This window comes from Zea mays, chromosome 8 (genome assembly GCF_902167145.1).
Source record: "Zea mays cultivar B73 chromosome 8, Zm-B73-REFERENCE-NAM-5.0, whole genome shotgun sequence".
Taxonomy (NCBI): Eukaryota; Viridiplantae; Streptophyta; class Magnoliopsida; order Poales; family Poaceae; genus Zea; species Zea mays.
Window position 1 is genome coordinate 101,289,026 of NC_050103.1, and position 27,808 is coordinate 101,316,833.

General features: G+C 45.2%; 1 protein-coding gene across 1 annotated transcript; it reads right to left on the reverse strand.

The window, feature by feature from the left end:
- Positions 1-23,461: 23,461 nt before the first annotated feature.
- Positions 23,462-27,534, reverse strand: LOC103635610 (uncharacterized). The gene is made up of 3 exons (XM_008658021.3): positions 26,243-27,534; positions 25,892-26,109; positions 23,462-24,383 (listed from the first exon to the last, which is right to left on the reverse strand). Exons 1-3 carry the CDS (start codon positions 27,000-27,002, stop codon positions 23,823-23,825), a joined length of 1,539 nt encoding a protein of 512 aa, XP_008656243.2. The 5' UTR covers positions 27,003-27,534; the 3' UTR covers positions 23,462-23,822.
- Positions 27,535-27,808: the final 274 nt, after the last annotated feature.

Sequence of the window (27,808 nt, forward strand, 5' to 3'; positions counted from 1 at the left end):
GGCTTGCCGAGAGGAATGGAGAGCAAATGTGAATTTGAACTTTGAGGAATACGCGAATAATCGAAAGAAAAGTTTGAGTTAACCGTCTTTCGTTTGTCGTAGTCATTGTCGTCGTTGTCCTTATGAGAAGAAGTGGATTCATCACTGTCGTCGTAGTAGACGATCTCCTTGATGCGTCTCGACTTCTTCTTCCTTCCATCTTTGCGTCTATGGCCCGAGCCCGAGTCGGTAGGTTTATCATCCTTAGGCTCGTTGATGAAGGACTCCTTCTCTTTGTCGTTGATCACGATTCCCTTCCCCTTAGGATCCATCTCTTCGGGCGATTAGTCCCTTTGTGAAGAGAACGGCTCTGATACCAATTGAGAGCACCTAGAGGGGGGGTGAATAGGTGATCCTGTAAAACTTGAAAACTTAAGCCACAAAAACTTGGTTAAGCGTTAGCACAATAATTGCCAAGTGGCTAGAGAGGAGTCAAAACACAATAACCACAAGAGATCGATCACAGAGATGGCGCGGTGGTTATCCCGTGGTTCGGCCAAGACCAATGCTTGCCTACTCCACGTTGTGGCGTCCCAACGGACGAGGGTTGCAATCAACCCCTCTCAAGCGGTCCAAAGACCCACTTGAATACCACGGTGTTTTGCTTGCTTTTCTTAATCCCGTTTGCTAGGAATCTCCACAACTTGGAGCCTCTCGCCCTTACACTTGAAGTTCACAAAGAAGCACAGAGCAAGGGAGGATTAGCAACGCACACAAGACACAAGAATCAGAGTGTCAACACGCACACAAGTCGCAACAAGAGCTCGCAACACAACCCAATGAGTTCACAACTCAACTAGAGCTCTATATGCTATCACAAAGAAACGAATGCGCGGAATCGAGGTCTTGGTGCTTAGGAATGTTGTAGGAATGCTTGGTGTCCTCCTCCATGCGCCTAGGGGTCCCTTTTATAGCCCCAAGGCAGCTAGGAGCCGTTGAGAGCATTCTAAGAAGGCTGATCTTGCCTTCTGTCGACTAGCGCACCGGACAGTCCGGTGCCCGATTTCCTTCCAAAAATGGCGCAGTCAACCGTTGGCAGCCTGAGAGCCGTTGGCGCACCGGACATGTCCGGTGCACATCGGACAGTCCGGTGCCCCCTTCTAGCCGTTGGCTCGGCCACGTGTCCCGCGCAGATTGCGCGGCCGACCGTTGGCCAGGCCGACCGTTGGCTCACCGGACAGTCTGGTGCACACCGGACAGACCGGTGAATTTTAGCCGTACGCCGTTGATGGTTTCCCGAGAGCGACGAGTTCGCCTGTGAACGGCTCACCGGACAGTCCGGTGCACCACCGGACAGTCCGGTGAATTATAGTCGTACACCGTCGTCGAAGTCCCGAGAGCAGCATGTTCGCCCGAGCCAGCCTGGCGCACCGGACACTGTCCGGTGCACCACCGGACAGTCCCGTGAAACCAGACTGAGCATACTTTGGCTGAACTTGACCATCTCTTCTCCAACTCGATTTTTTCTGTTTTCAGCACTTAGACACAATACATTAGTCCATAAAATAATGTACTAAGTCTAGAAACATACCTTTTGACATGTTTTGCACTTTGTCCACACCTTTGCATAGATTAGCACAAAAGCATTTGTGTTGGCACTCAATCACCAAAATACTTAGAAATGGCCCAAGGGCACATTTCCCTTTCACCTTCCCCTGCACCTCAGCCAGAGATGCCCCCTGCACCACCACAGGGCATTCCGGTTGCTGGGGGAGACCCTGACAGAGACGGAGATGACGACGCCGATGGCAGTTCGAGCCACGGCACGGAGCTCTCGGAGGAGCCGGAGCCAGAGGGATGGATTGCTAGACCCATCACTCGTGATGCTGCTCGTGGGTGTCACTTCCACGACGCTCTCGACACCCTGCTGCATCGGGCCTTCGATCGACACACTTGGTCCATCGAGTATCGTTGTGTAGTCTACCAGCATCGTCGCGGGTTATACCCGGACCAGTGGGAGGCTACTTGCTTGGTGCGCCGTCCGGACGATGATCTCCGGGGTGCAGAGGCCTTCTCAGAGCACTAATCTATTACTGAGAGGGATACTGTCGAGGCAGCCATGTAGGATGCAGCATGACGGACACTTTCTCAGTATTGCTTGTTGTTTAGCGGGGTAGCTGATGGCCTTGACCTGAAGTACTACCCTCGTCGTTCAACCGGTAGTGCTGGAGGTGTGATTGTCTCGCTAGTTGGTGAGGGCAATCCCAGGCTGAACAGCATGGTCAACCTAGCTGTCGTGCTCAACATAGAGTTGGACCACGCCCTTGACAAGTTGGGCAAGGTTTGGGCGGAGGTTGCGGAACTGCGTGCTGAGTGCGCGGCACGCCACTATCTGGATGGTGGTTCTCCCGCCCCTGTCGGGATTCGGCACCCTTACCGTTCACCGCCCCGTGGTCGCTTCGACTGTGGTACCCCAGACTGCAGGACACGGATAGATTTGGATCCCTAGATCGACAGAGTCGGAGTCTGTAATAATGCTTAGTTTAGTGTCTTAGTCTAGTCAGTTTTAGTTAGAGTTAGTTTGTTCATCTTATGTTGGATGCTTGTTATGATGGACATGACTGAAATTGGATTTTTGTAATGATTGTCACCAAGGTGTGGGTATCCCCTGCAACTTGGTGTAGTTATTAATAAAGTTAGTTATTTAGTCGGGTAACCCATTTATTTCTACTTTCCTCTTTATCTGAGAAGTTGTCAGTGAAGATGACCATTCGTTCAGTGCTATGAGGATTTTCTATACATCTTTTCTTATGCTGAAAGACTGCAGAGTCAGATTTTATATATATGTGTGATTTCAACAGATGTCTGAGAACAGGCGCAGAGGTGCGAGGCGTGCTCAACCAGAATAGCAGGCACCCCAAGAGGAGGCAGCCCCGCAGCAGAATTTGCCACCGCCACCACCGATGACTATTGAGCAAATGTTCTTGATGCAGACCGAAGCAGTCCAGGCAATTGGTCAGACCTTAGCAGCTATGCAGCAGGTGCAGCAGCAGCCACCCCTGCCTCAGGCTCAAGTGCAAGTTCAGATGCCTCAAGTGCCTAGAGACAAGCGGGCAGAATTCATGAGGGGCCATCCCCTAGTCTTTTCTCATTCTGTTGATCCCATGGACACCAAAGATTGGCTGCATAACATGGAACGTGAGTTGCACACTGCCCGGTGCAACGATCATGAGAAGGTGTTGTATGGTCCTCGACAGCTGAGGGGAGCAGCCCAGTCTTGGTAGGAGTCTTACCCCGCCACCCATGCCAACCCCGAAGCCATCACTTGGGAAGAATTCAGGGACAACTTCCGTCGCTACCATGCGCCCGAGGGACTGATGATAGTGAGGAAGGAGGAGTTTCTCGCCTTGAAGCAGGGTCCCCTGTCCGTCAGCGAGTATAGGGATAAGTTTCTGCAGCTTTTGTGTTATGCCCCAGAAGATGTCAACACGCATGCCAAGAGGCAGTACCGCTTTCTGAGAGGATTGATTGATCCCCTCCACTATCAGCTAATGAACCACACCTTCCCTACCTTCTAGCATCTGATAGACAGAGCAATCATGACAGAAAGGAAGCGTCGGGAGATGGAGGATAGAAAACGCAAGATTGGTGGACCTCAGGTTGGGAGTAGCAGCCGTCCTCGCTACTCAGGCAACCCACCTCAGCCATTCAAGCAAGGTCACTAGCACCAGCATCAGCGTCAGAACCAGCAGCAGCAGTACTAGAGGCAGTTTCCTCAGCAGTAGCAGCAGTACCGTCAGAACAACCAGCAAGGAGGAAATCAATACCAGCGTCAGAGCAACCAGGCAGCCCGTCTTCCTGCCTCAGCAACTAACCAGAACAACCAAGCAACGTCAGGGCAAGGAGGAAGTCGTGCATGTTTCCACTATGGGGAACAAGGTCATTGGGCGAATCATTGCCCGAAGAAAGCAGCTCAGCAGCAGCCAGCTCCCAATGCCCTAGTCAGACAGAATGCAATGCAGCCAGGAGGCAACAACCATGGGCAGCCTCGTGCCCAGTATGGAAAGGTGAACCACTTGGAGGCTGACATAGTCCAGGAGACTCCAGGAGTGGCACTAGGTACGTTTTTAGTCGAGTACCATTCTGCAAATGTCTTATTTGATACTGGAGCAACGCATTCTTTTGTGACTGCATCATGGGTAGAATCACATAATATACCAGTAGCACCCATGTATCCACCTATGAGGGTTAGTTTAGTTGGTGGAAGAACCCAAATGGATAGATTTTGCCCTAATGCAAAGGTTTAAATAAGGGGGATAGAGTTCCCCGCTGACCTAATAGTTATGGGTAACCAGGATACAACTATAGATGTCATCCTAGGGATGAATTGGCTAACCAAGTATCAAGCCAGTCTTAGCTGTGACAAGAGAACGGTGAAGTTAGTATCCCTATCAGGAGAAGAAGTGTTAGTAGAGTTGGTCTTGTCTGGACCAAGGAAAGAGAGTTGTCACCAAATCACCGCTTGTATTGAGGAGATTAAACCATCAGAGGCTATCAATGTAGTATCAGAATTCCCAGATGTGTCTCTCGAGGAGTTACTAGGTATGCCACCTGAAAGGAAGGTTGAATTTGCCATAGAGCTTATACCAGGTACCGCCCCTATTTCCAAGAGAGCCTATCGAGTGTCCAGACCAGAATTGGTAGAACTCAAGAAGCAAATTGATGAGTTGTCAGAGAAAGGCTACATCAGACCAAGTACCTCGCCTTGGGCAGCCCAGTGCTATTTGTGGAGAAGAAGGATGGAACAAAGAAGATCTGCATTGACTACAGATCCTTGAATGAGGTTACTATCAAGAACAAGTACCCCTGTCCAGAATTGAAGACTTATTCGATCAGTTGAGAGGAGCCAGTGTGTTCTCAAAGATAGATCTGAGGTCAGGCTACCATCAGCTCAGAATCCGACCCTCGGATATACCGAAGACAACATTCATCACCAAGTATGGACTGTATGAGTTCACGGTTATGTCATTCGGTTTGACGAATGCACCAGCTTACTTCATGTACTTGATGAATAGTGTGTTCATGGACTACCTCGACAAGTTCGTAGTAGTGTTCATTGATGACATTCTTATATATTCCCAGAATGAGCAAGAGCATGAGGAGCATTTGAGGAAGGTACTTCAGAGGTTACAAAATTGTCGGCTGTACGCCAAGCTTAGCAAGTGCGAGTTCTGGATCAGTGAAGTCCTGTTCTTGGGTCATATTATAAACCGAGAGGGATTGGATATAGATCCGAAGAAAGTAACAGCCATCTTGGACTGAAAAGCACTGAAAGATGTCTGAGGAATCAAGAGTTTCATCAGAATGGCTGGTTATTATCGGTGTTTCATTGAAGGTTTCTCCAAGATTGCCAGGCCAATGACAGCCTTGTTGGCAAAGAAGGTTGAGTTCAAGTGGACCCCAGCGTGCCAGAAGTCGTTTGAGACATTGAAGGAGAAGTTGATAACGACACCAGTACTGATTCTGCCAGATGTTCACAAGCCATTCTCGGTCTATTGTGATGCTTCGTACACCGGACTAGGATGTGTGTTGATGCAGGAAGGGAGAGTAGTGGCATACTCGTCCCGATAGTTGAAGGTTCATGAGAAGAATTATCCTACTCATGATCTGGAATTAGCTGTCGTGGTTCATGCATTGAAGACCTAGAGGCATTATCTTTATGGGCAGAAGTGTGATATCTACACGGACCACAAGAGCCTCAAGTACATATTCACTCAGTCAGGTTAAACATGAGGCAACGAAGATGGTTAGAATTGATCAAAGATTATTAACTGGAGATCCATTATCACCCAAGCAAAGCAAATGTGGTTGCAGATGCTCTTAGTAGGAAGAGTCAAGTCAATATGTTGGCCGCTCACCCGATGCTGTATGAGCTAGCGAAGGAATTCGACAGATTAAGTCTTAGATTTCTGAACAACACCCAAGGGGTGACAATTGAGTTGGAACCCACCCTAGAGCGATATATTAGGAAAGGTCAGAAGGATGATGGGAAGATCAACGAGATCCGACAGCTGATCATAGATGGGAAAGGCAAGGATTTCCGTGAAGATGGAGAAGGAGTGGTATGGTTCAAGGACAGACTGTGTGTTCCCAACATCAAATCGATCCGGGAACTGATTCTCAAGAAAGCCCATGAGACAGCATACTCTATACACCCTGGTAGTGAGAAGATGTACCAAGATCTAAAGAAAAGATTCTGGTGGTACGGTATGAAAAGGGAGATAACGGAGTATGTGGGCTGTATGTGACAGTTGTCAAAGGATTAAAGCAGAACATCAGAGACCTGCAGGTTTGTTGCAACCATTGCAGATTCCTCAGTGGAAATAGGATGAGATTGGAATGGACTTTATAGTCGGTTTGCCCCGCACTTGTACTAGTTATGACTCCATCTAGGTAGTGGTGGACCATTTGACAAAGGCGACCCATTTCATACCAGTCAAGACCACCTATAACAGTGCGGTGTTGGCCGAACTATACATGGCTCAGATTGTGTGCTTACATGGCATTCCGAAGAAGATAGTATCAGATAGAGGTACCCAGTTCACCTCTCATTTTTGGCAGCAGTTGCATGAAGCTTTGGGCACACACTTGAAGTTCAGCTCATCTTACCACCCACATACAGATGGTCAAACAGAGAGAACCAATCAGATTCTGGAGGATATGCTGAGGGCTTGTGCTTTGCAAGACAAGATAGGTTGGGACAAGAGATTACCATGCATATGCAGAATTCTCCTATAACAACAGCTATCAGGCCAGTTTGAAGATGTCACCATTCGAAGCGCTCTATGGGAGGAATTGCAGAACTCCATTGCATTGGGACTAACCTGGTAAAAGGCAGGTGTTCGGTCCACATATTGTGCTTGAAGCCAAAGAGAACATCAGAATGGTCCGAGAGAATTTAAAGGCAGCACAGTCCAGACAGCGAAGCTATGCCGACACCAGAAGAAGGGAACTCAGTTTTGAAATGGGAGACTATGTCTACTTGAAAGTGTCACCCATCAGAGGAACCAAAAGGTTTGGAGTCAAAGGCAAGCTAGCACCTCGATATATCGGGCCGTATCATATTCAAGCAAGACGTGGAGAAGTGGCTTACCAACTCAGTTTACAAGAGAATCTGTCATCTGTGCATGATGTGTTCCATGTGTCTCAGTTGAAGAAATGCTTGAGAGTGCCAGAAGAGCAGTTGCCAGTAGAGGATCTTGAAGTTCAAGAAGATCTGACTTATATTGAGAAGCCAACTCAAATTCTGGAGACAGCAGATTGGGTCACTCGGAGAAGTACCATCAGGTGCAAAGTCAAATGGGGTCACCACTCAGAAGAAGAAGCCACCTGGGAAAGAGAAGATGATTTGAAAGCCAAGTACCCTGAGCTCTTTGCTAGCCAGCCCCGAATCTCGAGGGCGAGATTCTTTTAAGGGGGATAGGTCTGTAACGCCCTGAATTTGGGGGTATAAAATTTCTTTCTAATGATCACCCAAATTCATGTGTTACTCTTCTCTCTCTCACCCTAGGTTCTATCTCTCTCTAGATTCTCTCTCCTTTTTCCATTTTAAGGAGAATTAGCTTAAGTTAAGGAGATTTAATTATTTATTTTTGCCAAAACATTATGGTCATGACATGTTGCATCATGCTGAGCTTAAAATATTCTTTGGAGTGTTGCACATGTTTGAATTTATTTGAATTTGAAACCTGATTTGAATTTGGAATTGAAAACCCTATAGAAAAGAAATAGAAAAGGAATTAGAAAATCCAGGGAAAAAGAAAAAGGAAAAGCAGCCCAGCCGGCCCCGCTCGGCCCAGCTAGGTCGCGCGCCCACGCGCCCGCGTTGTCTGACAGGCGGACCCCGCATGTCAGCGGCGGCTTTCTCTCCCGCGCGCCCTCCCTCTCTCGCTCACTGTCCAGTGGGGCCGACCTATCGGCGCCAGTTTCTTCGCCCGCGCGCCCCTCCTCTCTCTCTCTGTCTCATGGGCCTGGTTCGCCAGGCGCTGAGTCGTTGCCCCGTGCGTCCCTCCTTTCTCTCTCTGCGCCGTGAGCCTGCCCTGTCAGTCCCGCCCTCTTCACGCCCGCCGTGGACTGGCGATGTGCACTCGCGCACGTTGTCGGATTTCTCGGCCACGACGCCCGCCCATGCGCCTAGCTCCCTTCTTAGAGCCCCGCCAAAGCCCGCACTCACTCCCCCGCCTCAATTCGCATAGCACACCCTCTCTCGCGCTCTGCCCTCGCCGCTAGACGCCGCCGGAGACCCACGCCCGCGTTCCCAGCCATTCAGCTCACCGGAGACCGCGCCAAGCCTCCCCAAGCTCCGTCCCGAGGTGAGACACCTTTGCCCATGCCCAATTTCCCTAGTTCCACTCTATGCTCGGCCAATTTTGGCATCGCCGGTGCTCAGCCGCGGTGGTCCGCCGTGCTCGCGCGGTGGCCGACCGATTTAGCCCGGTCTAGTTCCCCAGTGTTAGTCCCTAAGGTGCCTCTGCTGAAGCTAGCCCAGGCCTTAGCGCGCCTTAAGCCCCCACCCCGTGGCCGGAATGTCTCGCCGGAGCTCCTCCGGTCTGCCTGAGACCTTCTCCCCGCCGTTCTCCCCTCTTTGCCCGCGGATTCATGGTCTCTTCCCCGCCATTGAGTTCGCCGTGGCGTTCTCTCCCTCTCTGCCCAACTCCGGTGACCCCGGAACCACCCTAGCTCGCGCCAGCCTCAACTCTGGCGACCTCACCGCCGCGGAGACGAGCAACGCCGCCCGCAGCCGTTCACCCCTCCTGGTCTGATCCCCTCCGTCCGATCCTGATCGCACGGTCCAGATCGCGGGTACTGCTTCGCGCACGCGCGCCCTGCGCCCTGGCCCGCCTGTCAGCGTCCAAGTCCCCTGGCGCTGGGCCTGCTCGGTCAGTGCGCCCTCCCCCTCTGTCGCTGACGCCCCTGGCCCGCCTGTCAGCGCTCGCCCGCCCGCGCGCGCCCTCAGCAGCGGATCTAATCTCAGCCGTCGGTTTCTGATCTAATGGTTAGAATCACCTGATACCCCTTCGCGCAGTAGTTTTATTAAAGAGACCCTCGGTTTGTTTAGAATCAACCCGTCGTCCCTGGTTTTCGCGCGCAGGCCCCTGTATTCTTGCAGATTGAACCCTGGACTTTTAAATATTCACAGAATTAGATCTAATTTCATATTTTGAATTCCCAAACTTGTTTATTTCATATCTTTTGCATATGAACTCCAAATTTAGTGATTCAAATTGCAAAATGTTCATACAATTATTCTCTGTTTAAATAAATTAGTTATAGCTACTGTCTGCACATTCTAATTTTTATGATTAAGTATCAATTAATGTAGGTGTAGATTTGTTTATTTAATAAAATAAATAAAAGGAGAACCCTAGAGATTTAAAACATGTTTAATCTTGTAAGATTAATAATGTGTATTACATGAATTCATCTCTGTTCTAATCTTTAGGTCACAATAAAATAAATTGAACTATGTTATGTATTTGTGGGCAACACTTAGAGGAGTAATAATCCATTTCCAAATGAAGTTAGTTTATACTTTAAACTCATTAATCATTATCCCTTATATAGTATTGTGCCTTTTAAGATGTATTTCTATGTTTGTACATGTTTGGTGTGCTGTTCATTTGTACTTTCCAAATGTATTGAATGCATGCTCGCTTTATTTAGACAACGAGAAGTCTGAGGTTCCTGAGTGTCGGTGTTTCGATCCCGGGGGGTCCCTGGACCGACGAGTAAATTGTCGCTGCGTGTCCTAGCCCAGATGGGTCGGCGCGAGATGGAGACACATGGGGGGAAAACAGTAAGGGGAACCCGCGGCCTCGTGTTGTCCTGCGCCCAGGGCGGATGCGCTTGCAGTAGGGGGTTACAAGCGTTCGCGTGGGAGAGAGAGAGACAGGGGGCGTGAGGCTGCCCGTTCTCCGGCGCGGCCACCTTTTGTATGAGAGCCCTGGACCTTCCTTTTATAGACGTAAGGAGAGGGTCCAGGTGTACAACGGGGGGTGTAGCAGTGTGCTAACGTGTCTAGCAGAGAGGAGCTAGAGCCCTATGTACGTGCCGACGTGGCTGTCGGAGAGGTGTTGGAGCCCTGTTCATGTGGCGTCGTGGCCGTCGGAGGAGCTCTTGAGCCCTATAGAAGCACAGCTGTCGGGGCTGTCGGATCCTTGCTGACGTATCCTTGCTTCCGTAGGGGGCTGAGAACCACCGTTGTCATGGAGCACGCGGGGTGCCATCATTACTTGTTTTACCGGGGCGAGCCAGATGGGACGTCGGTCTTGTTCCCCGTAGCCTGGGCTAGCTAGGGGTAGGGTAATGATGGCCCCCCTTGTGGCGTGGTCGGCCCGAGCGAGGTGGTGACTCCTCCGAGGTCGAGGCTGAGTCCGAGCCCGGGGGTTGGGCAAGACGGAGACCGTCTTCCGGAGTCGAGGTCGAGTCCGAGCCCTGGGGTCGGGCGAGGCGGAGACCGTCTTCCAGAGTTGAGGTCGAGTCCGAGCCCTGGGGTCGGGCGAGGCGGAGATCGTCTTCCGGAGTCGAGGTGGAGTCTGAGCCCTGGGGTCGGGCGAGGCGGAGATTCCTATGGCACCCGAGGCTGGACTTGGCTACTGTCAGCCTCACCCTGGCGGGTGGCACAGCAGTCAGAGCAGCGCAGGCGGCGCTGTTTTCCTGTCAGGTCAGCCAGTGGAGGGGCGAAATGACTGCGGTCACTTCGGCCTTGTCGACTGGAGAGCACGCATCAGGATAAGGTGTCAGGCGATCCTTGCATTAAATGCTCCTGCGTTCCAGTCGGCTGGCGAGGCGATCTGGCCAAGGTTGCTTCTCCATGAAGCCTGCCCGAACCGGGCCTCGGGCGAGTCGAAGGTGCGTCCGTTGCTTGAGGAGACCCTCGGGTGAGGCGCGAATCTGCCTTGTTTTACCGTTCCTGCTCGAGGCTGGGCTCGGGTGAGGCGAGATCATGTCCCTTGAGGGGATAGAGCCTTGACCGGAATTGCGCCCATCAGGCCTTTGCAGCTTTGTGCTGATGGGGGTTACCAGCTGAGATTAGGAGCCTTGGGGGTACCCCTAATTACGGTCCCCAACACTGAGTGTGTTGTTGGAGACCTTCCTGAGCAACAACCTAGTGAAGGCAAGTGTCCTCTGACCTATTATGTCCTACGTACTCTATAATTCACTGTCTCGCATTACTTTATGAAACATAAGGATTGACTAGTTTGTATTTACTTATCCTTGTTTACCTTTGGGTTATCATGTTAGCATTTTGCTATTGCCTTAACTTCAATCAATGAACATGATGTGAACATTTATGATACGATACTGTTATCATGATTATGTTGATGTATTGTAATACTCTAGGGGCTCAGGCCTTTTTCCTAAGTACCTCTCCGTAAGGACCTATTCGTGGAGTGACCACCCGGGATAACAGTGCAACCATGAGGGTGGAATGGGACGCCCTTAGCTGATTAATTAGATGAACCTGGGTGTGTAGTTGGCTTTGTCGAAGGGACGTCAATGGGGGCTGAGGCGTAGTGCTCGCTCTACCAAGGTTGGGGTGCAAAGGTTCATTCGATTTGGTTTTTGTTAGTCACACACCTTGGGGAGGTGTACTGCGTTTGTACGACTGGCGAAACCTAACGAGCAGCTATGCACCAGAGGAGTCTTTGTAAAGGCTACGTAGTGTATCCCTAGCCATTCACCTTGGTAGTGAAGATCGGGTCTGTACAACCCAGGCTGGGAAGGGATCACGATTCGTGGGTAAAGTGTACAACCTCTGCAGAGTGTTAAAAACTGGTATATCAGTCGAGCTCACGGTTAAGAGCAGCCTTAGGATCCTCTTTGATTAGAAGAATTCTAGTTACTTTTATGATGATGGTTAACAATGATGTTATAAAGCTGATCTCTGGTATTTCCTCTTTGAGGGAGTACTTTTGGGTAATAACTGGGTTTATTACTAAAACTTGGCTCTACTAATAATAATAAATACTTGACTAACCTAAAAGCAACTGCTTAACCTCAACCCCACATATAGCTAGTCCACTTTAGCCAAACGGGACATTTGCTGAGTATGTTGATGTGTACTCACCCTTGCTTTACACACCACCCTACCCCAGGTTGTCCCCATTGTACCCAGTGCTCAGGAGGTGATGCTGGCAGCATGGAGGACTTCGAGGAGTTCCAGGAATACGACGAGTTTTAGTTTATCTTAGTGGCAAACCCCAGTCAGCTGCATGTGTAGGCTTATCATCTACATTTCGTTTCTCCGCACTTTGATAGTTATGTTAAAGACAATGGTTATGTAATAGACTCTGTGGATATCTTGGACATCTTGATGTAATTAAGTACCATTTCGCTATTTATTTCGAGCATTCTGTGATGATGTCAAATTATGTGTGTACGGGAGTTTCTGATCCTGGCACGTACATGGTTCGCATTCGGTTTGTCTTCCAAAACCAGGTGTGACAGACACGGCCCACAATTAGTTATGTGTGCTAGGCCGGCCCAAATAGCTGAGAATGCCTTAATGTGCCAGACTGGTCCATATACATACAACAGTAATACAAAAACAAAAAGTATAGAATATATATGACCAAAATAAAACTAAGATGTTTTGTGGATGTATATTAAAAACCTTTGGTCAGAAAGAAAAAATGTTACAACTAGCTTAGAAATAATATTCAGTTCTCTGTTCAGCGTTTAACTAAGTACTATACAGCCATATAGAATACATATACAATGATAATCATCACTATTTACTATCTCTATCTAGTTATTGGTTCTCCGAAGGCCTATTGAATCTCTAGATTCTCCAAATTGTGCTGGTCATGTAGACTTTGACGAGCCTTAGTTAAATACTAAGTCTATATTTAGTGGGCCTTAGTTAAATGGGTTGTGTCAGGCCGGCTTATGGGCTTGACTTGAGGCCAGACACGGCCCACATATTGGGTCGTGTCGGCTCAGACCTACAATTAGGTTGGGCCGTGCCAGATCTGTGTCGTGCCAAAAATTGTGTACTTTGGACTGTCATTAGACACCGCACAAATGTATACCTATAGTCTCGTGGTTCGTGGAACTGGAATTCTGGCCGGCATTGCCGCTGGTGGCGTCAGTGAGGCACAACATCAGCAGCAGTGATGTTGATGTTTTGGTATTTATAGTATATTTTAGGATGGGAGAGTATGTTAAATTAAAGTACGTATGTACTACGCCATGGAGCTACGCCCACTGGTTAGCTAGCGCGCCCATATAAAGTGGTCACAAACGCGCGCTGAGTTAGACTAATGTTGTTTCTTAGTCGATACGATCTTCCCAGTTAGGACTATCCAGTTATATATGTCCTGCTGACGTAAAGTTTAATTGCTAATCTTAGCCGCCGCCGCTGCTTTTCGATCAAGAACCTTAATGCTTCTACGTAGTAGAAATAATTAAAGGGCGTCGATCGAGAGACCCGTTCTATTATCTGAATGCATTCGCGGTTTATGTGGCCTCTTTCTTTCCCGCTGATCTTTGTAAGCAGGGCTAGACATTCAGTTTATTAGGATAATTCGATTTGATTTATTCAGGTTTTTGAAATTTCAGGTTCCAAAAAAAATGAGAACCAAAATTTTCAAAAGAATTTTAGAAACCGAACCCAAATAGACACACAATTTTGAGTCGGTCTATTCGGTCCACCGAATAGTAGAGAGACTAGTGTTTTTTGTTAAAATATATACAATAAATAATTAAATAGAAGTACTATTATTACAACAATTGACTATAAAAAATAGCATGTACAGATATATATACTATCATTCACATGGAATAGTAGAAAGACTAGTGTTTTTTGTTAAAATATATACAATAAATAATTAAATAGAAGTACTATTATTAAAACAATTGACTATAATAAATAGCATATAGAGATATATATACTATCATTCACATGATATAATAATTTTTAGCTAATAAGTTCATAAATCACATAATAATATCATCACATACTAAGAGTTTTTTTTTATATTTCGAGTTTATTTGGGTTTCAACTGCTAGGAACCGAACCCGAACCCGTACCCCAAAATACAGCACATGTTGGAACCGAACCTGAAAACCCGAATAGACCGACAATTTAGTATATTCGGGTTCAGGTTCGATTTTCGGTTTTAAAATATCCACCTCTATTTATGAGGTTGTTTCCAACAAAAAAGTGCTAAAGCCTCCTCTACCTAATATTTAGGAAATATTATCCTTCTATATCCCTCCATCAATATTATCTAAATGGTTCTCCGTTCTCTCTATATATAAAGATTCTCCCTTCTCTCATCTATTTATTCTAATACTTTAAACAATCTATTTAGCAAAATTAAAATACGGACAAACATTTGAGAGTTTGATAAATACGTATGTAAAAACATAAGAAGTAAAATATGTCTTTAATATATGTATCTACTTATAGAAGTCGAGATATAGAGAACTTTAATATATGTATCTACATATAAAAGTCGAGATATAGAGAACGCTGCTGGAGAGGACATTGGAATGGACCAAACATTGATCTGGGCACCAAACATTGGAATGGACCACCTGGCGGTGCTCTTTACGGAGGCGCGGGCGGTCCACGGCACAGAGTCGGACGGTCCACGACCTGGGCGCAAGAGCGGCTCCTCTGCGTACGTTCAGACAGTCCGCGCTTGGGGCTCGGACGGTCCGCGTTGGGGCAGAGCATTGTCTTCCGCAGACCTAGATCTCGTCTTTCGAGAGGGACCCCGTCGGGAGGGGAGATCCTAGGGTGTGTCTTGGCGTCGATAAGCCACCCAAGACGTCTCTAGTCGACGTAGATCTGAAGAGAGGTGAAGATTCGAGGTATAGGGATGCTAAACTAGGGTTAAACTAGAGGTACTCCTAATACATAAGGTAAAAACGATAAGTAGAATTGATTGGATCACTTGTGGGGGTTCAATCGGCTGTAACCCTTCATCTATATAAAAGAAGAATGTTTGGACCCGTTACATGTCGTTTCCCGATTTAATCCCGCATATTTTGCTAACAAATCTCACTAGAAATCTAGAATTCTAACTGATTCTGCGCATGCGCGGACCGTCTGTACTGTAGTGTCACCGCGGAACATCTAGAACGCGGTCCGTCCGGGCTAGACCGTCCGCCTACCACTTTCCTATATCTGCTTTTGGCAACCATGTTGGTCTTTGGAGGTAATTGATGATCTCCTTAATTAAAGCTAGTTATACCTATTGTTGTATTACTACTTTTCCTTGCCTTGGTGTTCTGAAGGGTTTTGTCTAAATAGGTTTTCACCTGTGGTGATAATCTATACTATATTAAAGCATCAGTTTCAACTCGTCTCGCATCATCTTTTTACAAATAACCCTCACATCTATTTCAAATTAACCCGCTACATATTCGTCCGCGGCCCGTTAGCCCATCAAACCATTTGGCTAAATCAGCGTAAAATGTTAAAAAAATGGTGCAGGAGGTGGAGTTCGAACCCACGTCCTGATGGAAGAAAGGCGGGAAACACTAGGTGAACCTTTCTAATCAATAGAACATCATACTTTGGTATTTATAATATTGAATATAAATTGTGCTTATGTATATACCTTTTTAAAAATAAAAAATATAATCGTGTCGGGCCGGCCCAACACATATTGGTCGTGTTGTACCAAGGCATATTGGATAGAGTAAACAAAAATAACAGTTAGTCAAATCAAAAAATATTATGCAGAGAGCGGAGACAATCGATAAAAAATCTTGAGATCTTTTTTATGGATAATTTACGTGGATATTGTTGTGAGTCGTCACAACGCACGGGCAACCGACTAGTTCATCATTATATTGTGGTCATTGCGAGGTGGGGACCACATTTCGACCAAAGTAGGTAGAAGCGTTTAAAGGCATTCCCTGCAAGTAGGTGGGACCATAGATCTTTAACAGCGGGAGCATATCTACCCCCACATTGATCCATGTCAGCATGTTTCGTCTCAGCTGCAAGATGCTTCATCAACGGCCACGGACGCATCTCATCCACACTACGGCTAGCCATGGCCTTAAGAACATTGTTGCTGATTCTGGAGGCTTCATGACTGTTCGCTGGATTAAAAAAGGAAAGCGCAGAGCAAATCTGGCCTTACTTGTGGCTGTCATCTCTTTTTATTTCAGTCGCAAGAAGCTGATCCAATGGCCAGAGGCGCATCTCAGGAACTGAACGGTCTCTACGCTCCATTGAAGCTCCTCAGCTCCTCATCTGACACAGGGTGACAGGGAGCAATTGCATCGTCGTCGCCGACTCGCTGCGACAAGGTAGCCGACGAGAGCGACGGCGGTATGCCTCCCTCCGACCGTGTTGTTTTCTTCTTCTCGCCGCTTCCCATGGGTACGAGCCACCTTATTCTATCGCGCTTACTCCAACATTCTTCTTTTTTAGGAACAGGATGGGCCAGAGCCCTACAACACTCGCTTCTAATAGCCACCTCTTCCTCGCGAACTCCCACTCCCATCTGGCCTTCGCCCAAAAACCCACGCGAGCTAACAAACCAAAGCCCCTTCCTCTCAGACCTGCAGCCAATTAGCCAACTGCTCACGTTGTAATAACTTAAGTTGTTTACTCAGATCCGTGTGCTTCTTCGCGGAACCATTGATAACTTCTAAATTTAGTAATGATGCTACCCTTTCCTAGTAGCCGGTAAAGCCTAGATTATTTTTTGTTAGATCCTTAGATTACTCCTGTAGTTATTTAGTTTACAATAGCTAAATAAATAAACTAAAATTTTGCACATCGTTGCCGGAATCGTATTGTATTTTTAGTGATGTGTTGTAAACAGATTCAGCAAACCTGTTCACTCAATGTAAACAAATTCATCTTGTCCCTGTATTATGGTCTTTAGCAAATTAAATAAACTAAAATTTTGTTGTTTGCCAGTTTGTTTACATCCTGTACACAAGTTTAAACATCATTGTTTTCACTGAATCCGTTTTCTCATTAATTCAAAGGTCCATGCACTGAATATGTTTTCTCCTTAACTCAAGTAGACTCGGTGCTCCTGCATTTCAGCTTTGTATGCACCATGCTACAGGTTCTAATAAAATATTTCATGAATGTAAGCTAACCACTCATAATATCAGCTTACTGCCCTTTGTGTCCAAAAAAATGTTTGTTTGCTAATTGATACCTTGGAGCTAGCTAGAAAAGTGGGATGCCTGTGATATACATTGTCCAGTCTGCTGATTCGTTTCAATACTCTCAATGCATTATATATATCAACTTCCATTCAACAATGATGCTACCTTCTCCTGGTTGCAGATGAATAATAGCAAGATAAATGAACTGAAATTTTTGCAGGCAATGTTTTTCTTATTTTGGTTTGTTTAAGATGAAGTGAACAAGTTTGTATGCTTTAACTAGGCTACAGGTTCCTGACAAAATATCTTATGAATGTAGGCTAACCGCTCCATAATGCCAGTTTGGTGTTATTTGCATCCAAGAAAGAAAAAAATCCTTGGTTCTTAACAAAATAACAAAAAAATCTCATGAATGTAGGCTAAGCACTCCATAATGTTAGCTTGATGCCCTTTCGCATGCAAAAAATGGGAAAAAAGTTTGCTTCCTAATTGGTGCCTTGGCGCTAGCTACAAAAGGGGAATGTCTGTGATATACATTATATTGTTCAATTTCATTTCAATATTCTTACTGCATTATTATATATATAAACACCAATTTTGACACTATCTGTCTCGATGGATTCTTTGTCTTCGTGTGTCCGCTTGAAAAAAATGCGGACTCTTTTTTCAATCTCCTGCTTTAGCGTCACAGGTAATTCTGGAGAAGCAATTGTTTGCCTCCTCTACTCCTCCCTATTACAGTGCATACCTCTCCTACGGTCCTAACCACAGTCCCATCCCACCAAGTTCATTGGCTCCAATGAACATGTCATATGTTTTATGTTGTAATTGAAGGACATCTTTAGATCAGATCCGCAACGACGCTTTAAAGAGTTACATATTCATATCAAATAGGTAAGTTTCTATGATTTCTTTTCTCTTTTTTAAAGGTCTGCCACTTATATTAGCTTTTTTTCCAAAGCAAGCAATTGATACTAATGTTTTCTCTCACCTCTCTATCAGACTGCCACAACAATATTTTATTGCTCTAATGGTCATCCTATTAGCTCTAAAAAGATCTCATCGAAAGATATGTATGTGTTTTATTCTTACTTCTAGAATTATGTTTGTTTCATTATATAGTTGTTTCAGTTTTAAATTACATCGAATTTCTTTTGGTTTATATGGTACATAGCTGACCAAAATTGTGTTCCATACATAGTATTTAATTATAACCTATTATGTTTCTTTCTCCACTATGGAGAATACAAATCCAATGTTTTTCAATTCCATATCGTCACATGAATTGTCTGCAATGTCTCATTTTTTGTGGTCCTACCATTTTTTGTAACTAAATACAATGCTCACACATGTATGTAATATGGTGACTGCTAAAACCAGTTGATGCACTACAATTCATATTTATTTTGGATGATGACCTACTTAGATATGGCATAAAGACTATACATATGTTATCGGATTGTAGCTAGGTACAATGCATGTATATATAGTTAGCCTTTAGATCTTGCTACCTACTTATAGAAGGTACCTGATCGTTGTAATTTATATATTTTGGATGATGAATGACTTGGAAATAATACAAGATAGTGTGTGTATATATAATTGTATCATGTATTTGTTTCTATAAAAAATCAACATTATGTTATACCAGTACATTTGTACTTTCTGTGTCCCAAAATAAAATTTGTTTTAGAGAATTAAGAGATTCATAGAATAATTGATGTACATATGTGTTTTGTATATGTATCTAAATTCATCATTATCCATTTGAATATAGACATAAAAATCAAGATATAAAATAACAAATATTTTGGAATAGAAAGAGTATATAATATCCTTTATATATATATATATATATATATATATATATATATATATATATATATATATATATATATATATATATATATATATATATATATATATTGGTAGAATTGTAAAAACGCGCGCGCAAAGGCGCGCGTTAGAGACTAGTTCCATATAATAGAGCCGGGAGCAAAGGCGAGCTTGATTCTGTGATGACGGCCAGAAAACGACATGAGTGGCCCATATAGAAGGTTTTGCTTCTAGATCAGACAGACCACAGGCCCACAGCCAACACCACAGGCCCACAACGCGAACATTCCAGATCAGCCAGACCACGGGCCCACGACCAACGAATGAGGGAAAAAAGACAGTTCCTGTCTCCGCAAGCCACCGCCCAGGCCTCAGACGGCGGAGGAGGAAGAGGATGAGGAGGTGAAGATGAGTGGCAAGAACGGGCTCGTGGAGGCAGAGCTGATGCGTCTCGGAGGGTTGCTGCGCCGGAGTACAAGTACAAAGAGGATGAAGAAGAGGCGCTCTACCCGATCTACCTCCAGCTTGCGGAGGTAGAGCTGATGCGTCTCAAGGAGGCATCGTAGGTGACGGAGGAAGAGCAGGAGCTGGGACGCCGAGAGTTGGGGTCAGGAGCACCGTGTACGGTGACGACGTGCGTGAGGTAGAGATGGTGCGACGGCGCGGTGGGCTTGCTTGCTTGGCCGCCTTCGCTTTGCACACTGGTCCATCATCACCTCTCCTGTTTTGGCTCTTGCCTGCCTCGATTGTTCTTGTTTGTTAACTCTCTTCCCACCCCGCGATACGGAAGAAGAGGAGAAGACAATGGAGGGCAAGGGAAGTTTTTTTTTGTTGTCTGCTCCTCTACAAGGGCTACGACACACGAGACTTTCCTTTTCAGATTTCAGTTTGCTGACAGTAAGTACTTACTCTAAAAAAAGGATTACAAATTTTGACTTTAAGCTGAACTAAATGTTATTAAATTTGACCGAGTTCGTAGAAAACGGTCATAACACTTATCTCAGAATAACTGTACCATAAAAATGTATACTATAATTTATGTAATGATATCAATACTCTTTTTTTGGAAATGATTATGACTTCTTGAAAAAAAAAGTAATTGTATTGTACGAAGATGTATTGAAGAAGGAAAGTCTCGATCTTTGTCTTTGAAGAGTCACCTAATTCTGGCAAAAGCAGAAATGATACTGTTTTAGCAGCTGAGCTCCAAGTGGATGATAATCAAGTCAAAGGAGATCAATCCGTCGTTGCCAAGGAGGACAAGAAGCCAACGGTTGCCGCAGATGCTTCTGATCAAGTAGATTGGGTTAAGACAAACGAATAACGCTCAAAAGGTAACCTGTTTAATCAGCACCCTTTTTTTGAACGAAGTAATCAGCACCCTTTTCACATGACATAGAGCAAACACATTTTAATTCTAGAAGCCTTTTATGTAGTCCACCTGTTAAGGGCTTGTTCGTTTTCTCTCGACATGGATCGGAGGGGATTGGATGGGTTTTAATCTATAGCAAGTCAAAATCTCTATTAGGCCTTGTTCGGTTAATCCCGTTACCCATGGATTGGATGGGATTAGAAAAAATTAAGAATAAGTTTGACTTGCTTGGGATTTAAACCCACTCAATCCCACTCAATCCATATGGATGTCTTAGTGTGCTTAGAGAATGCTTGGTGTTCTCCTCCATGCGCCTAGGGGTCCCTTTTATAGCCCCAAGGCAGCTAGGAGCCGTTGGAGATTAGTTTGGAAGGCATTTCTTGCCTTCTGTCGAGTGGTGCACTGGACAATCCGATGCACCACCGGACAGTCACTGTAGCAGTCCGGTGCGCGATCTCCTTCCATATCTGGCGCATCTGACCGTTGGTCCTCGGGATCGGTTGGCGCACTGGACAGTCCGGTGTGCCCAACCGACCGTTGGCACAGGCCACGTGTCGCGCGTTGATCGCGCGACCGACCGTTGGCCGCTGGCGCCGTTGGTTCACTGGACAGTTCGGTGCGCCACCGGATAGTCCGGTGAATTATAGCCACGTCGCTCTTCTCTTTTCCCGATAGCAGCCAGTTGACGTTTGACCAGCCTGGGGCACCGGACAGTCCGGTGCACCTGACCCGAGCTGTTGCTGGCTGCTCACAGCCACCCTTTTCCAATTCGAATCTTCTTGTCTTGACACTGTTTCTAGCACTTAGACGAACATGTTAGTATTCAAAAACCAATTTACTAAGTCTAGAAACATACATTATTATATGATTTGCACTCCTCACTTTATTTAGCACATAAGAACTTAATCAAACGTGTTGGGCATTTAATCACCAAAATATTATAGAAATGGCCCAAGGGCACATTTCCTTTTCAGGATTTCTTCTGGTAGCGCGCGTAGGGTTAGATGGGCCGTGCGGGGAAAATGACGAAGTGGGCCGACAGTGGTTTCGGCCCAGGCGCGACTTTGGACTTTTTCTTTTTATTTTCTTTTGCTTTTCCATTTCAAATTCAATCTTCAATTAAATTTAAATTCCAACTTTGTGATGAATTTGTCCTCGGTTTTAAATGTACAGTTTGATAATATCAGTGTAAAAGATATTTACTTTTATTTTTATTTTATTTTAAGTAGTATTTTTCTCATTTCTTTCCTTCACTTATTTCCCAGTTCTAGAATTTAAATTTAGACTAAAACCCAAATTCTCATTATTATTTTATTTTTATTCATATTATTACTGTTTTAAATGCACAAACAAAAATCCAATATGATGCAATGGTTTATTTGTGTTTTAGTAAAGATTTACTCATTTCTAAACATGATCAATCACCTGTAATGATAAATAATGGTCACCAAACATTGAGATCAACTCTATTTCCTTTGTTTACATATTTGGGTGTTACACTAGTACTTCAGTTTAAAAATTTCTAATACATATTAAATCAGGTCTCTATTGAACAATGAACACACCCATTCACCATTTTATATGTATCTATATGTTATTGGGATAAGCTTTCTGAGGCTTATTTGTTTTCTACAGTTATCTACATTGCAGTTTTCTATACTGTTTATTTACTAGGATAAACGTTTTGTCGTGTTTTCTTGGGTATAGCTAATGTCCATTGACATCTGTTGCAGGTGTGTAAAGGGTAGTGATGCTCTTTCTGAGAATCTTTCAGGAAGGGAGATGACCCCTCCTAATTAAACATATCAATTCCAAACTTATTTCTAAACTATCATTTGTAAGCTAACCTTATTTGTACCAGTTTTAGAACAAGTAATTCTTATCTTTTGATCCTTGCTGGTACTTCACTTTCATGATTTCTAATACATATTAAATCAGGTCTCTATTGAACAATGAACACACTCATTCACCATTTTATATGTATCTATATGTTATTGGGATAAGCTTTCTGAGGCTTATTTGTTTTCTACAGTTATCTATATTGCAGTTTTCTATACTGTTTATTTACTAGGATAAAAGTTTTGTCGTGTTTTCTTGGGTATAGCTAATGTCCATTAACATTTGTTGCAGGTGTGATGATTGGATTTAAACATATCTGCTTTTAGCAACCATGCTGCCTTTTCTTACAGAGTCTGGGGACGTAATTGATGATCTAGCGTATAGTATTTTTCTCATTATTTTTTTTGAATAAGCTGCACTGCCGTGCAAAAAAAAAACAATCATCAGTATTATGGCGTATATTACTCTGTATCCTCTCTAATTTGATTGAGAAGGAAGTTTAATTTATATTTAAGTTGGATCTTATGTACATATCAACTTAGTATTTTAGAACGAGGTTTACTTAACCTACTATTGCGCTACCCATATTTTGTTTGGATAGACGTCTAGACGTGGTCTGAGTTACATTCAAAAAAAAATCTTCAGATCTGAAGAAGGTAAAAGAAGAAAAGAACGACGTAGAGCACTATTTGCACTTTAGTTGAGCAGACAATACTAGCTGTATGGACGTTCTGTCATTTTTCCTTTCCTTCTGGTCTTTCAGATGGACCAAAGTAATTTGACAATTGTGGTATTTGTTAGCTTTCAAGGCTGCGTCCAAACTTTTGATTGCAATTTATGTAGCACAAAATCGTATCTTTCTGTTCTGGAGAGGAAACACTATATCTTGAACGAGAACGAACAATACAGATAGAGCCTTCCTAGCTGCCTGGAGTTTTGTATAGTCCACCTGTTATCAGGTAGACAGTGCTGTATATCTTGAACCGACAGAGGATGCTTTGTGATAAGCAGTCTGTCTTAAACAAAGGCAAAAAAAAAAAAAAAATTGAATGCTTCACAAATGTTCAAAACGTAGCAGGTACCGTACCATGCAGTGCAGGAGCTAATGGATTTGCTCACATCCGAGCTGTGAAAACTGAAAAGCTTCATCGCCACTGGAACTCTCCCAAGAGAACGAACGAAAGGGCCAATGTTTCTACGACTTCACACACGAGTAAACCGAAGGTTGAAGTGCCGATGCCTTGAAAGCTAAGATAACAATTCTACAATTCCGATGCACAATTTAAAACTGAAAGGAGGCTCTTCAGTTTCTAGTCAGTTAGAATCACAATTCCGTTCAGCTCTGGATGCTCGCACACCTGAACGCTCCAGTCTGTTTGTAGCCACTCATCATATCTGCCTCAAACAAGCATGAGAACCCAGCAAAAGGTGAAGACCACCATGGCCGCACCAAAAGGTGAGCTCTGCCTGGATTTTCAGGTTTTATTTAAAATATTACCTGAGAACCCAGCAACACAACCCCACCACCACCACACAAAAAAAATGATGCATTTAGACAAATAACAAGAGTAGAATAAACCCTTCCAATGCAACACTACTACACTTCCACCGATGATGCTTAACAACGAACAGGCGAACCCATTTAAAGCCGTGGATCTACCATCGACCAAGTAACCTTCACACAAATCGTAGCGTCACCTAAAGTGAGTACGAATTCGTGTCCACCGTTCCATCTAGGAGTAACTTCAACGCCTGTAGAGACACCAGCAGCGGTCGTTGCGAAAATTTTCAGCTTGTCCATCACAGAGACCGATACAACAGGTCGCATCAATTGAATCAAACCATGACATTTATCACCTCCTACTTGGCTATCAAACAGCACAATCCTCCTCTTGCTTCTGGTGGTGTGGGCAGTCATTGCTCCATAGAATTCCCCCTGTGTAACTTCAGCTGCAACAGTTGCCTCCACCGCACATTCCACAACGTCATATGTCACATCCACAGTACTGAGCCTGGTAGCAAGAGATACTGTTTCAGGCTCACATTTGTCAAACACTTGATTGCCTGGGATCCTCACGATCCCCTTACTGAATTGTTTGCAATGCCCTTGACGATCCTTGACCCAGAGATCAGTCTGAACATAATCAGCATCGTACCACAATGCAAGTCCCCGTTTTGGGCCAGTCAAGATCAATGATTCTTCCTGCGTGTGAAAAAGGTGTAAAATGACAGGCTAGTGGCATACGTACATATTTTCCTAGAAAAAGATGTTTCAGATCAATGTTATGGTAGAATCGAGTAGACAAAGGCAGTGTGGTATTTGATGGATTGGTAGGATGGTTTTCAAGATTCTTTTAGGCGTATAAAACTTTTCCTATTACAGTGTACCCTGCTTTGGGTGGGCTAGGAGCTGCTACCATAGCTCTAAAATATTCAGTGATTTTATACTAGGGTTTCACAAATGTCGAGGACATATTGCATACTAACGAAAGTGCTTCTGCTCCAACTACCTGATAGCTAACTCAAATAGCAGCTGCAAAGGTAGTTACAATTGCCCTCTGCAAGGACTCTGACCTTTTAGACAGGCTATATGCTCTAAGTCTTATGATTGGAGCTGCTGCTGGAACTGTTTTGGAGGGCGTCGGTAGCTTATTTAATAATTTCAACTTTACTGAGGGTAATGTTGTCGTTGCACTGCCACAAGCCTAGGCTCTGGTTTGCTTTGCAACTCACTTTTCCTGATGCGATAAGTAATGATGTGCACTATCTCTATTTTTCTGTAGGTCAGAATGGCTGCTACACTAGCTTCAGTCTATTCATTCCCATTGACTTCAATATTGCTTCTCTTTGAGCTGACGAAGGATTACATGATTTTGCTTTCTTTCATGGTAAGTGTTAAATGTCAGTGCAGCCTTACTATATTTTTGTGCAGCTGCTATTCATGTGTCGTCCTTGTATACGTATGCATTTCTTAAAGACACCATTAATTTTGTTCATAGATATTACCATGCAATTAACAATCTATGCCCTACCTAATTCTCCATGTTAATTTCAGTGCAGAAGATATAGATAACTAACACATGTACTTTTCCCCATTTTCTATTAATTGTACACCGATTTATGTGGATTTTAACCTTTTTTTTTACTGATTCCACATATCGGTCCATTGCATGGAGACATCACAACTTCACTTTCCAAAAGTCATCACTCCGAGGAAAACATGTATGCTTAACACATTTCCTGTTTGCTTTTCTAAATATGCACCTTTTAATTTGTATATTTGCTAGCCATGATGTAAATAATAGTAAATTAACCTTAAATTCATCTAATACACACAATAGAGTTATCAGCCTCTATTATGTTGTCCTTAAGATCATTAATCTGAAACTTAGAATGTTGACATCTAGATTGCTGATGCTGCTACATTTGTAGACTTAATTGTTCTACTACCGTGGACAATTGTTTGTTTAGATATATCCACATATGCACGCTTTTAAATGTGTTCAGCATTGATCGAAGACTCGCGCTAGGCACGAGCAAGTTACTAGTATAAATCAATTGCAGGTCAAGAGTATATAGATCTTAGCCTCCCTCCCTCTCCCTTTGCATACAGTCATACATATGAAAAAAAAGGAGAGCTAGCTAGCAACCTGAAATAACAGGAATGATGCGATTAGGGAGGGAGGGAAGGAAGAAGTTGTAGGTACATACATTAGAGCTGATGAGTTGGCAATGGTCATTATCTCGGCGGAAGAGGTAAACACACTTGTAGTCGATGCAGTCCCTGGCAACAACGGTGCCATAGACTTGGATGGGGAAGTCGATATCCGAGCATGCAATCTTGACAGATAGGATGTTTATCGACGCACAATTCACACACATCTTGTCTTGCCAGGGTCTGTTGGTAAATCTCATCGGACCAACGGGCGCTGTGAGGAAGCACATGTAATGAACTAATGATATATATAATGGAACCAATAAGCAGGAACAAATCACACATACTGACATGCAGTCAAGAACATGAGTCAGTTAAGAATTACTGTGACTGCCTGAGGAACTTACACTCCTCTGTGTGGTCGAAGGTGTAGATGTTGCCGACACAGCAGATACTGTTGAGGTATTCGCCACCCTGCTTGACATCGAAGTCGATGATGCGTGCCAGACCTTCAGACTCGCGGGCGCCGCTCATGTCCCCCTGGTCCTGGAGTTGACGCGCCTTCTGCAACATCTCCTCCCTCAGCCTCTCCGCCTCCGCCCCCCGGTCGGCCTCAGTCATGCCGGAGAGATCGGGAGGCCTCTTCAGGTTGGCGAGGCGCGAGTACTCGCGCGCCAAGGCCCGTTGACGCGTCGTCAAGCGGAGCAGGAACTCGTCGGCTGCTGCTCCAAGCTCCCTTCTGGCGAGAATCCTGTCATCTGCTGCGTCCTCGGATAGCAACTGCAGACAGGTCATGCGCTCCTCCAACTCCTGCACCTCTTGCCGCGTGTGTGTCGTCCTCTTGTCTGCCTCCTCCGGCGGCACCAACCAAGGCAACGCCTCTGCCGATCGGTCCAACTCGCTCATGCCTGAGAGATCCAGATCCAACTTGGCAGATGCGAGGCGCAACCACTCCCGCAACAAGGACCGTCGCTGCTCCTCGCCGAATCGGCTGCCAGCGACAAGCCTTGCGGCCGCAATTTTGTCCCTGAGAGAGTCCAGGCGCTCCTCCAACTCCTGCGCCTCTGGTGGCCCCGTCCGCCTCCTCTTTGTCTCCTCCAACTCCTGCGCCTCTGGTGGCCCCGTCCGCCTCCTCTTTTCCTCCGCCGATGTCTCCCCCTCCGCCATGATCGATCAATCCACGATGAACACCCCGAAACGCCTTTGCCGAACAAGGGGGAAAAAGCCGATCTAGGTCTTTTGAGCTTTTATGATGAATTTATATGGAGAGAAGACTCAAAGGACACATAGAGACCTAGATCGGCTGGACGGCTGGACGGGTGGTGTGCTAGCCGCACTGCCGCAGCCCGCAGGCCGCTGGGTCCTGGGTGTGGCCGCGTGGGATTAGGGACAGGGGCAGGGCGGCGCTGATGGTGCTGGAGCTGGACTGCTGGGCGTGGGATTGTCGGAGCCGGATTGGGGACACGGCGACAGGGCGGCCGCCACGACGAGAACAGACGGGTGGGTTTGCCAAGATCGAGCTAGGATATCCAGCACATATTTCTATTTCTATTTCTATATATTAAAGCAAGGTCAAGACATAGTGGACACGTCGTTAGAATTTTTTAGCCGTCAGTTCGTATAGCCATGAAGCTGATCCTACCGTCCATCTGTCGTTTACTGATTGTCTGTTTTTTTAATCATACAAGCATCGAGTTCTTTTGAAGGGAATACTCCTCGAGTTCTCTAGAAGGTGCTATGCTCCGGGAGGAAGTGACAAGTGAGAAGAGTTCGCGTGAGACGGAATCCCAGTTTCGCGGATGACAGGCTGCCTCGGCGTCGTTTTCTTTCCCGAACGCAGAATGCTTTCTATTTCGACGTCTTTTTCGAAGGTAACTGCTTCCACCATTCGCACCTCCGTCCCTATCGCCCCTGCGGCGCCGTTCCTCAGGAGTCAGGAAGCCACCGGGTCCCACTGGCTCGCCCCGTCCGGA

What these genes read in the sequence shown, in the direction of transcription:
- LOC103635610 (XM_008658021.3), bottom strand. Translation starts at nt 27,002, where the DNA reads ATGGCGGAGGGGGAGACATCGGCGGAGGAAAAGAGGAGGCGGACGGGG. An exon ending in CTTCGACCACACAGAGGAGT is followed by an intron (nt 26,110 to 26,242) that starts GTAAGTTCCTCA and finishes GCTTCCTCACAG; the next exon opens with CGCCCGTTGGTCCGATGAGA. An exon ending in GCCAACTCATCAGCTCTAAT is followed by an intron (nt 24,384 to 25,891) that starts GTATGTACCTAC and finishes TTTCACACGCAG; the next exon opens with GAAGAATCATTGATCTTGAC.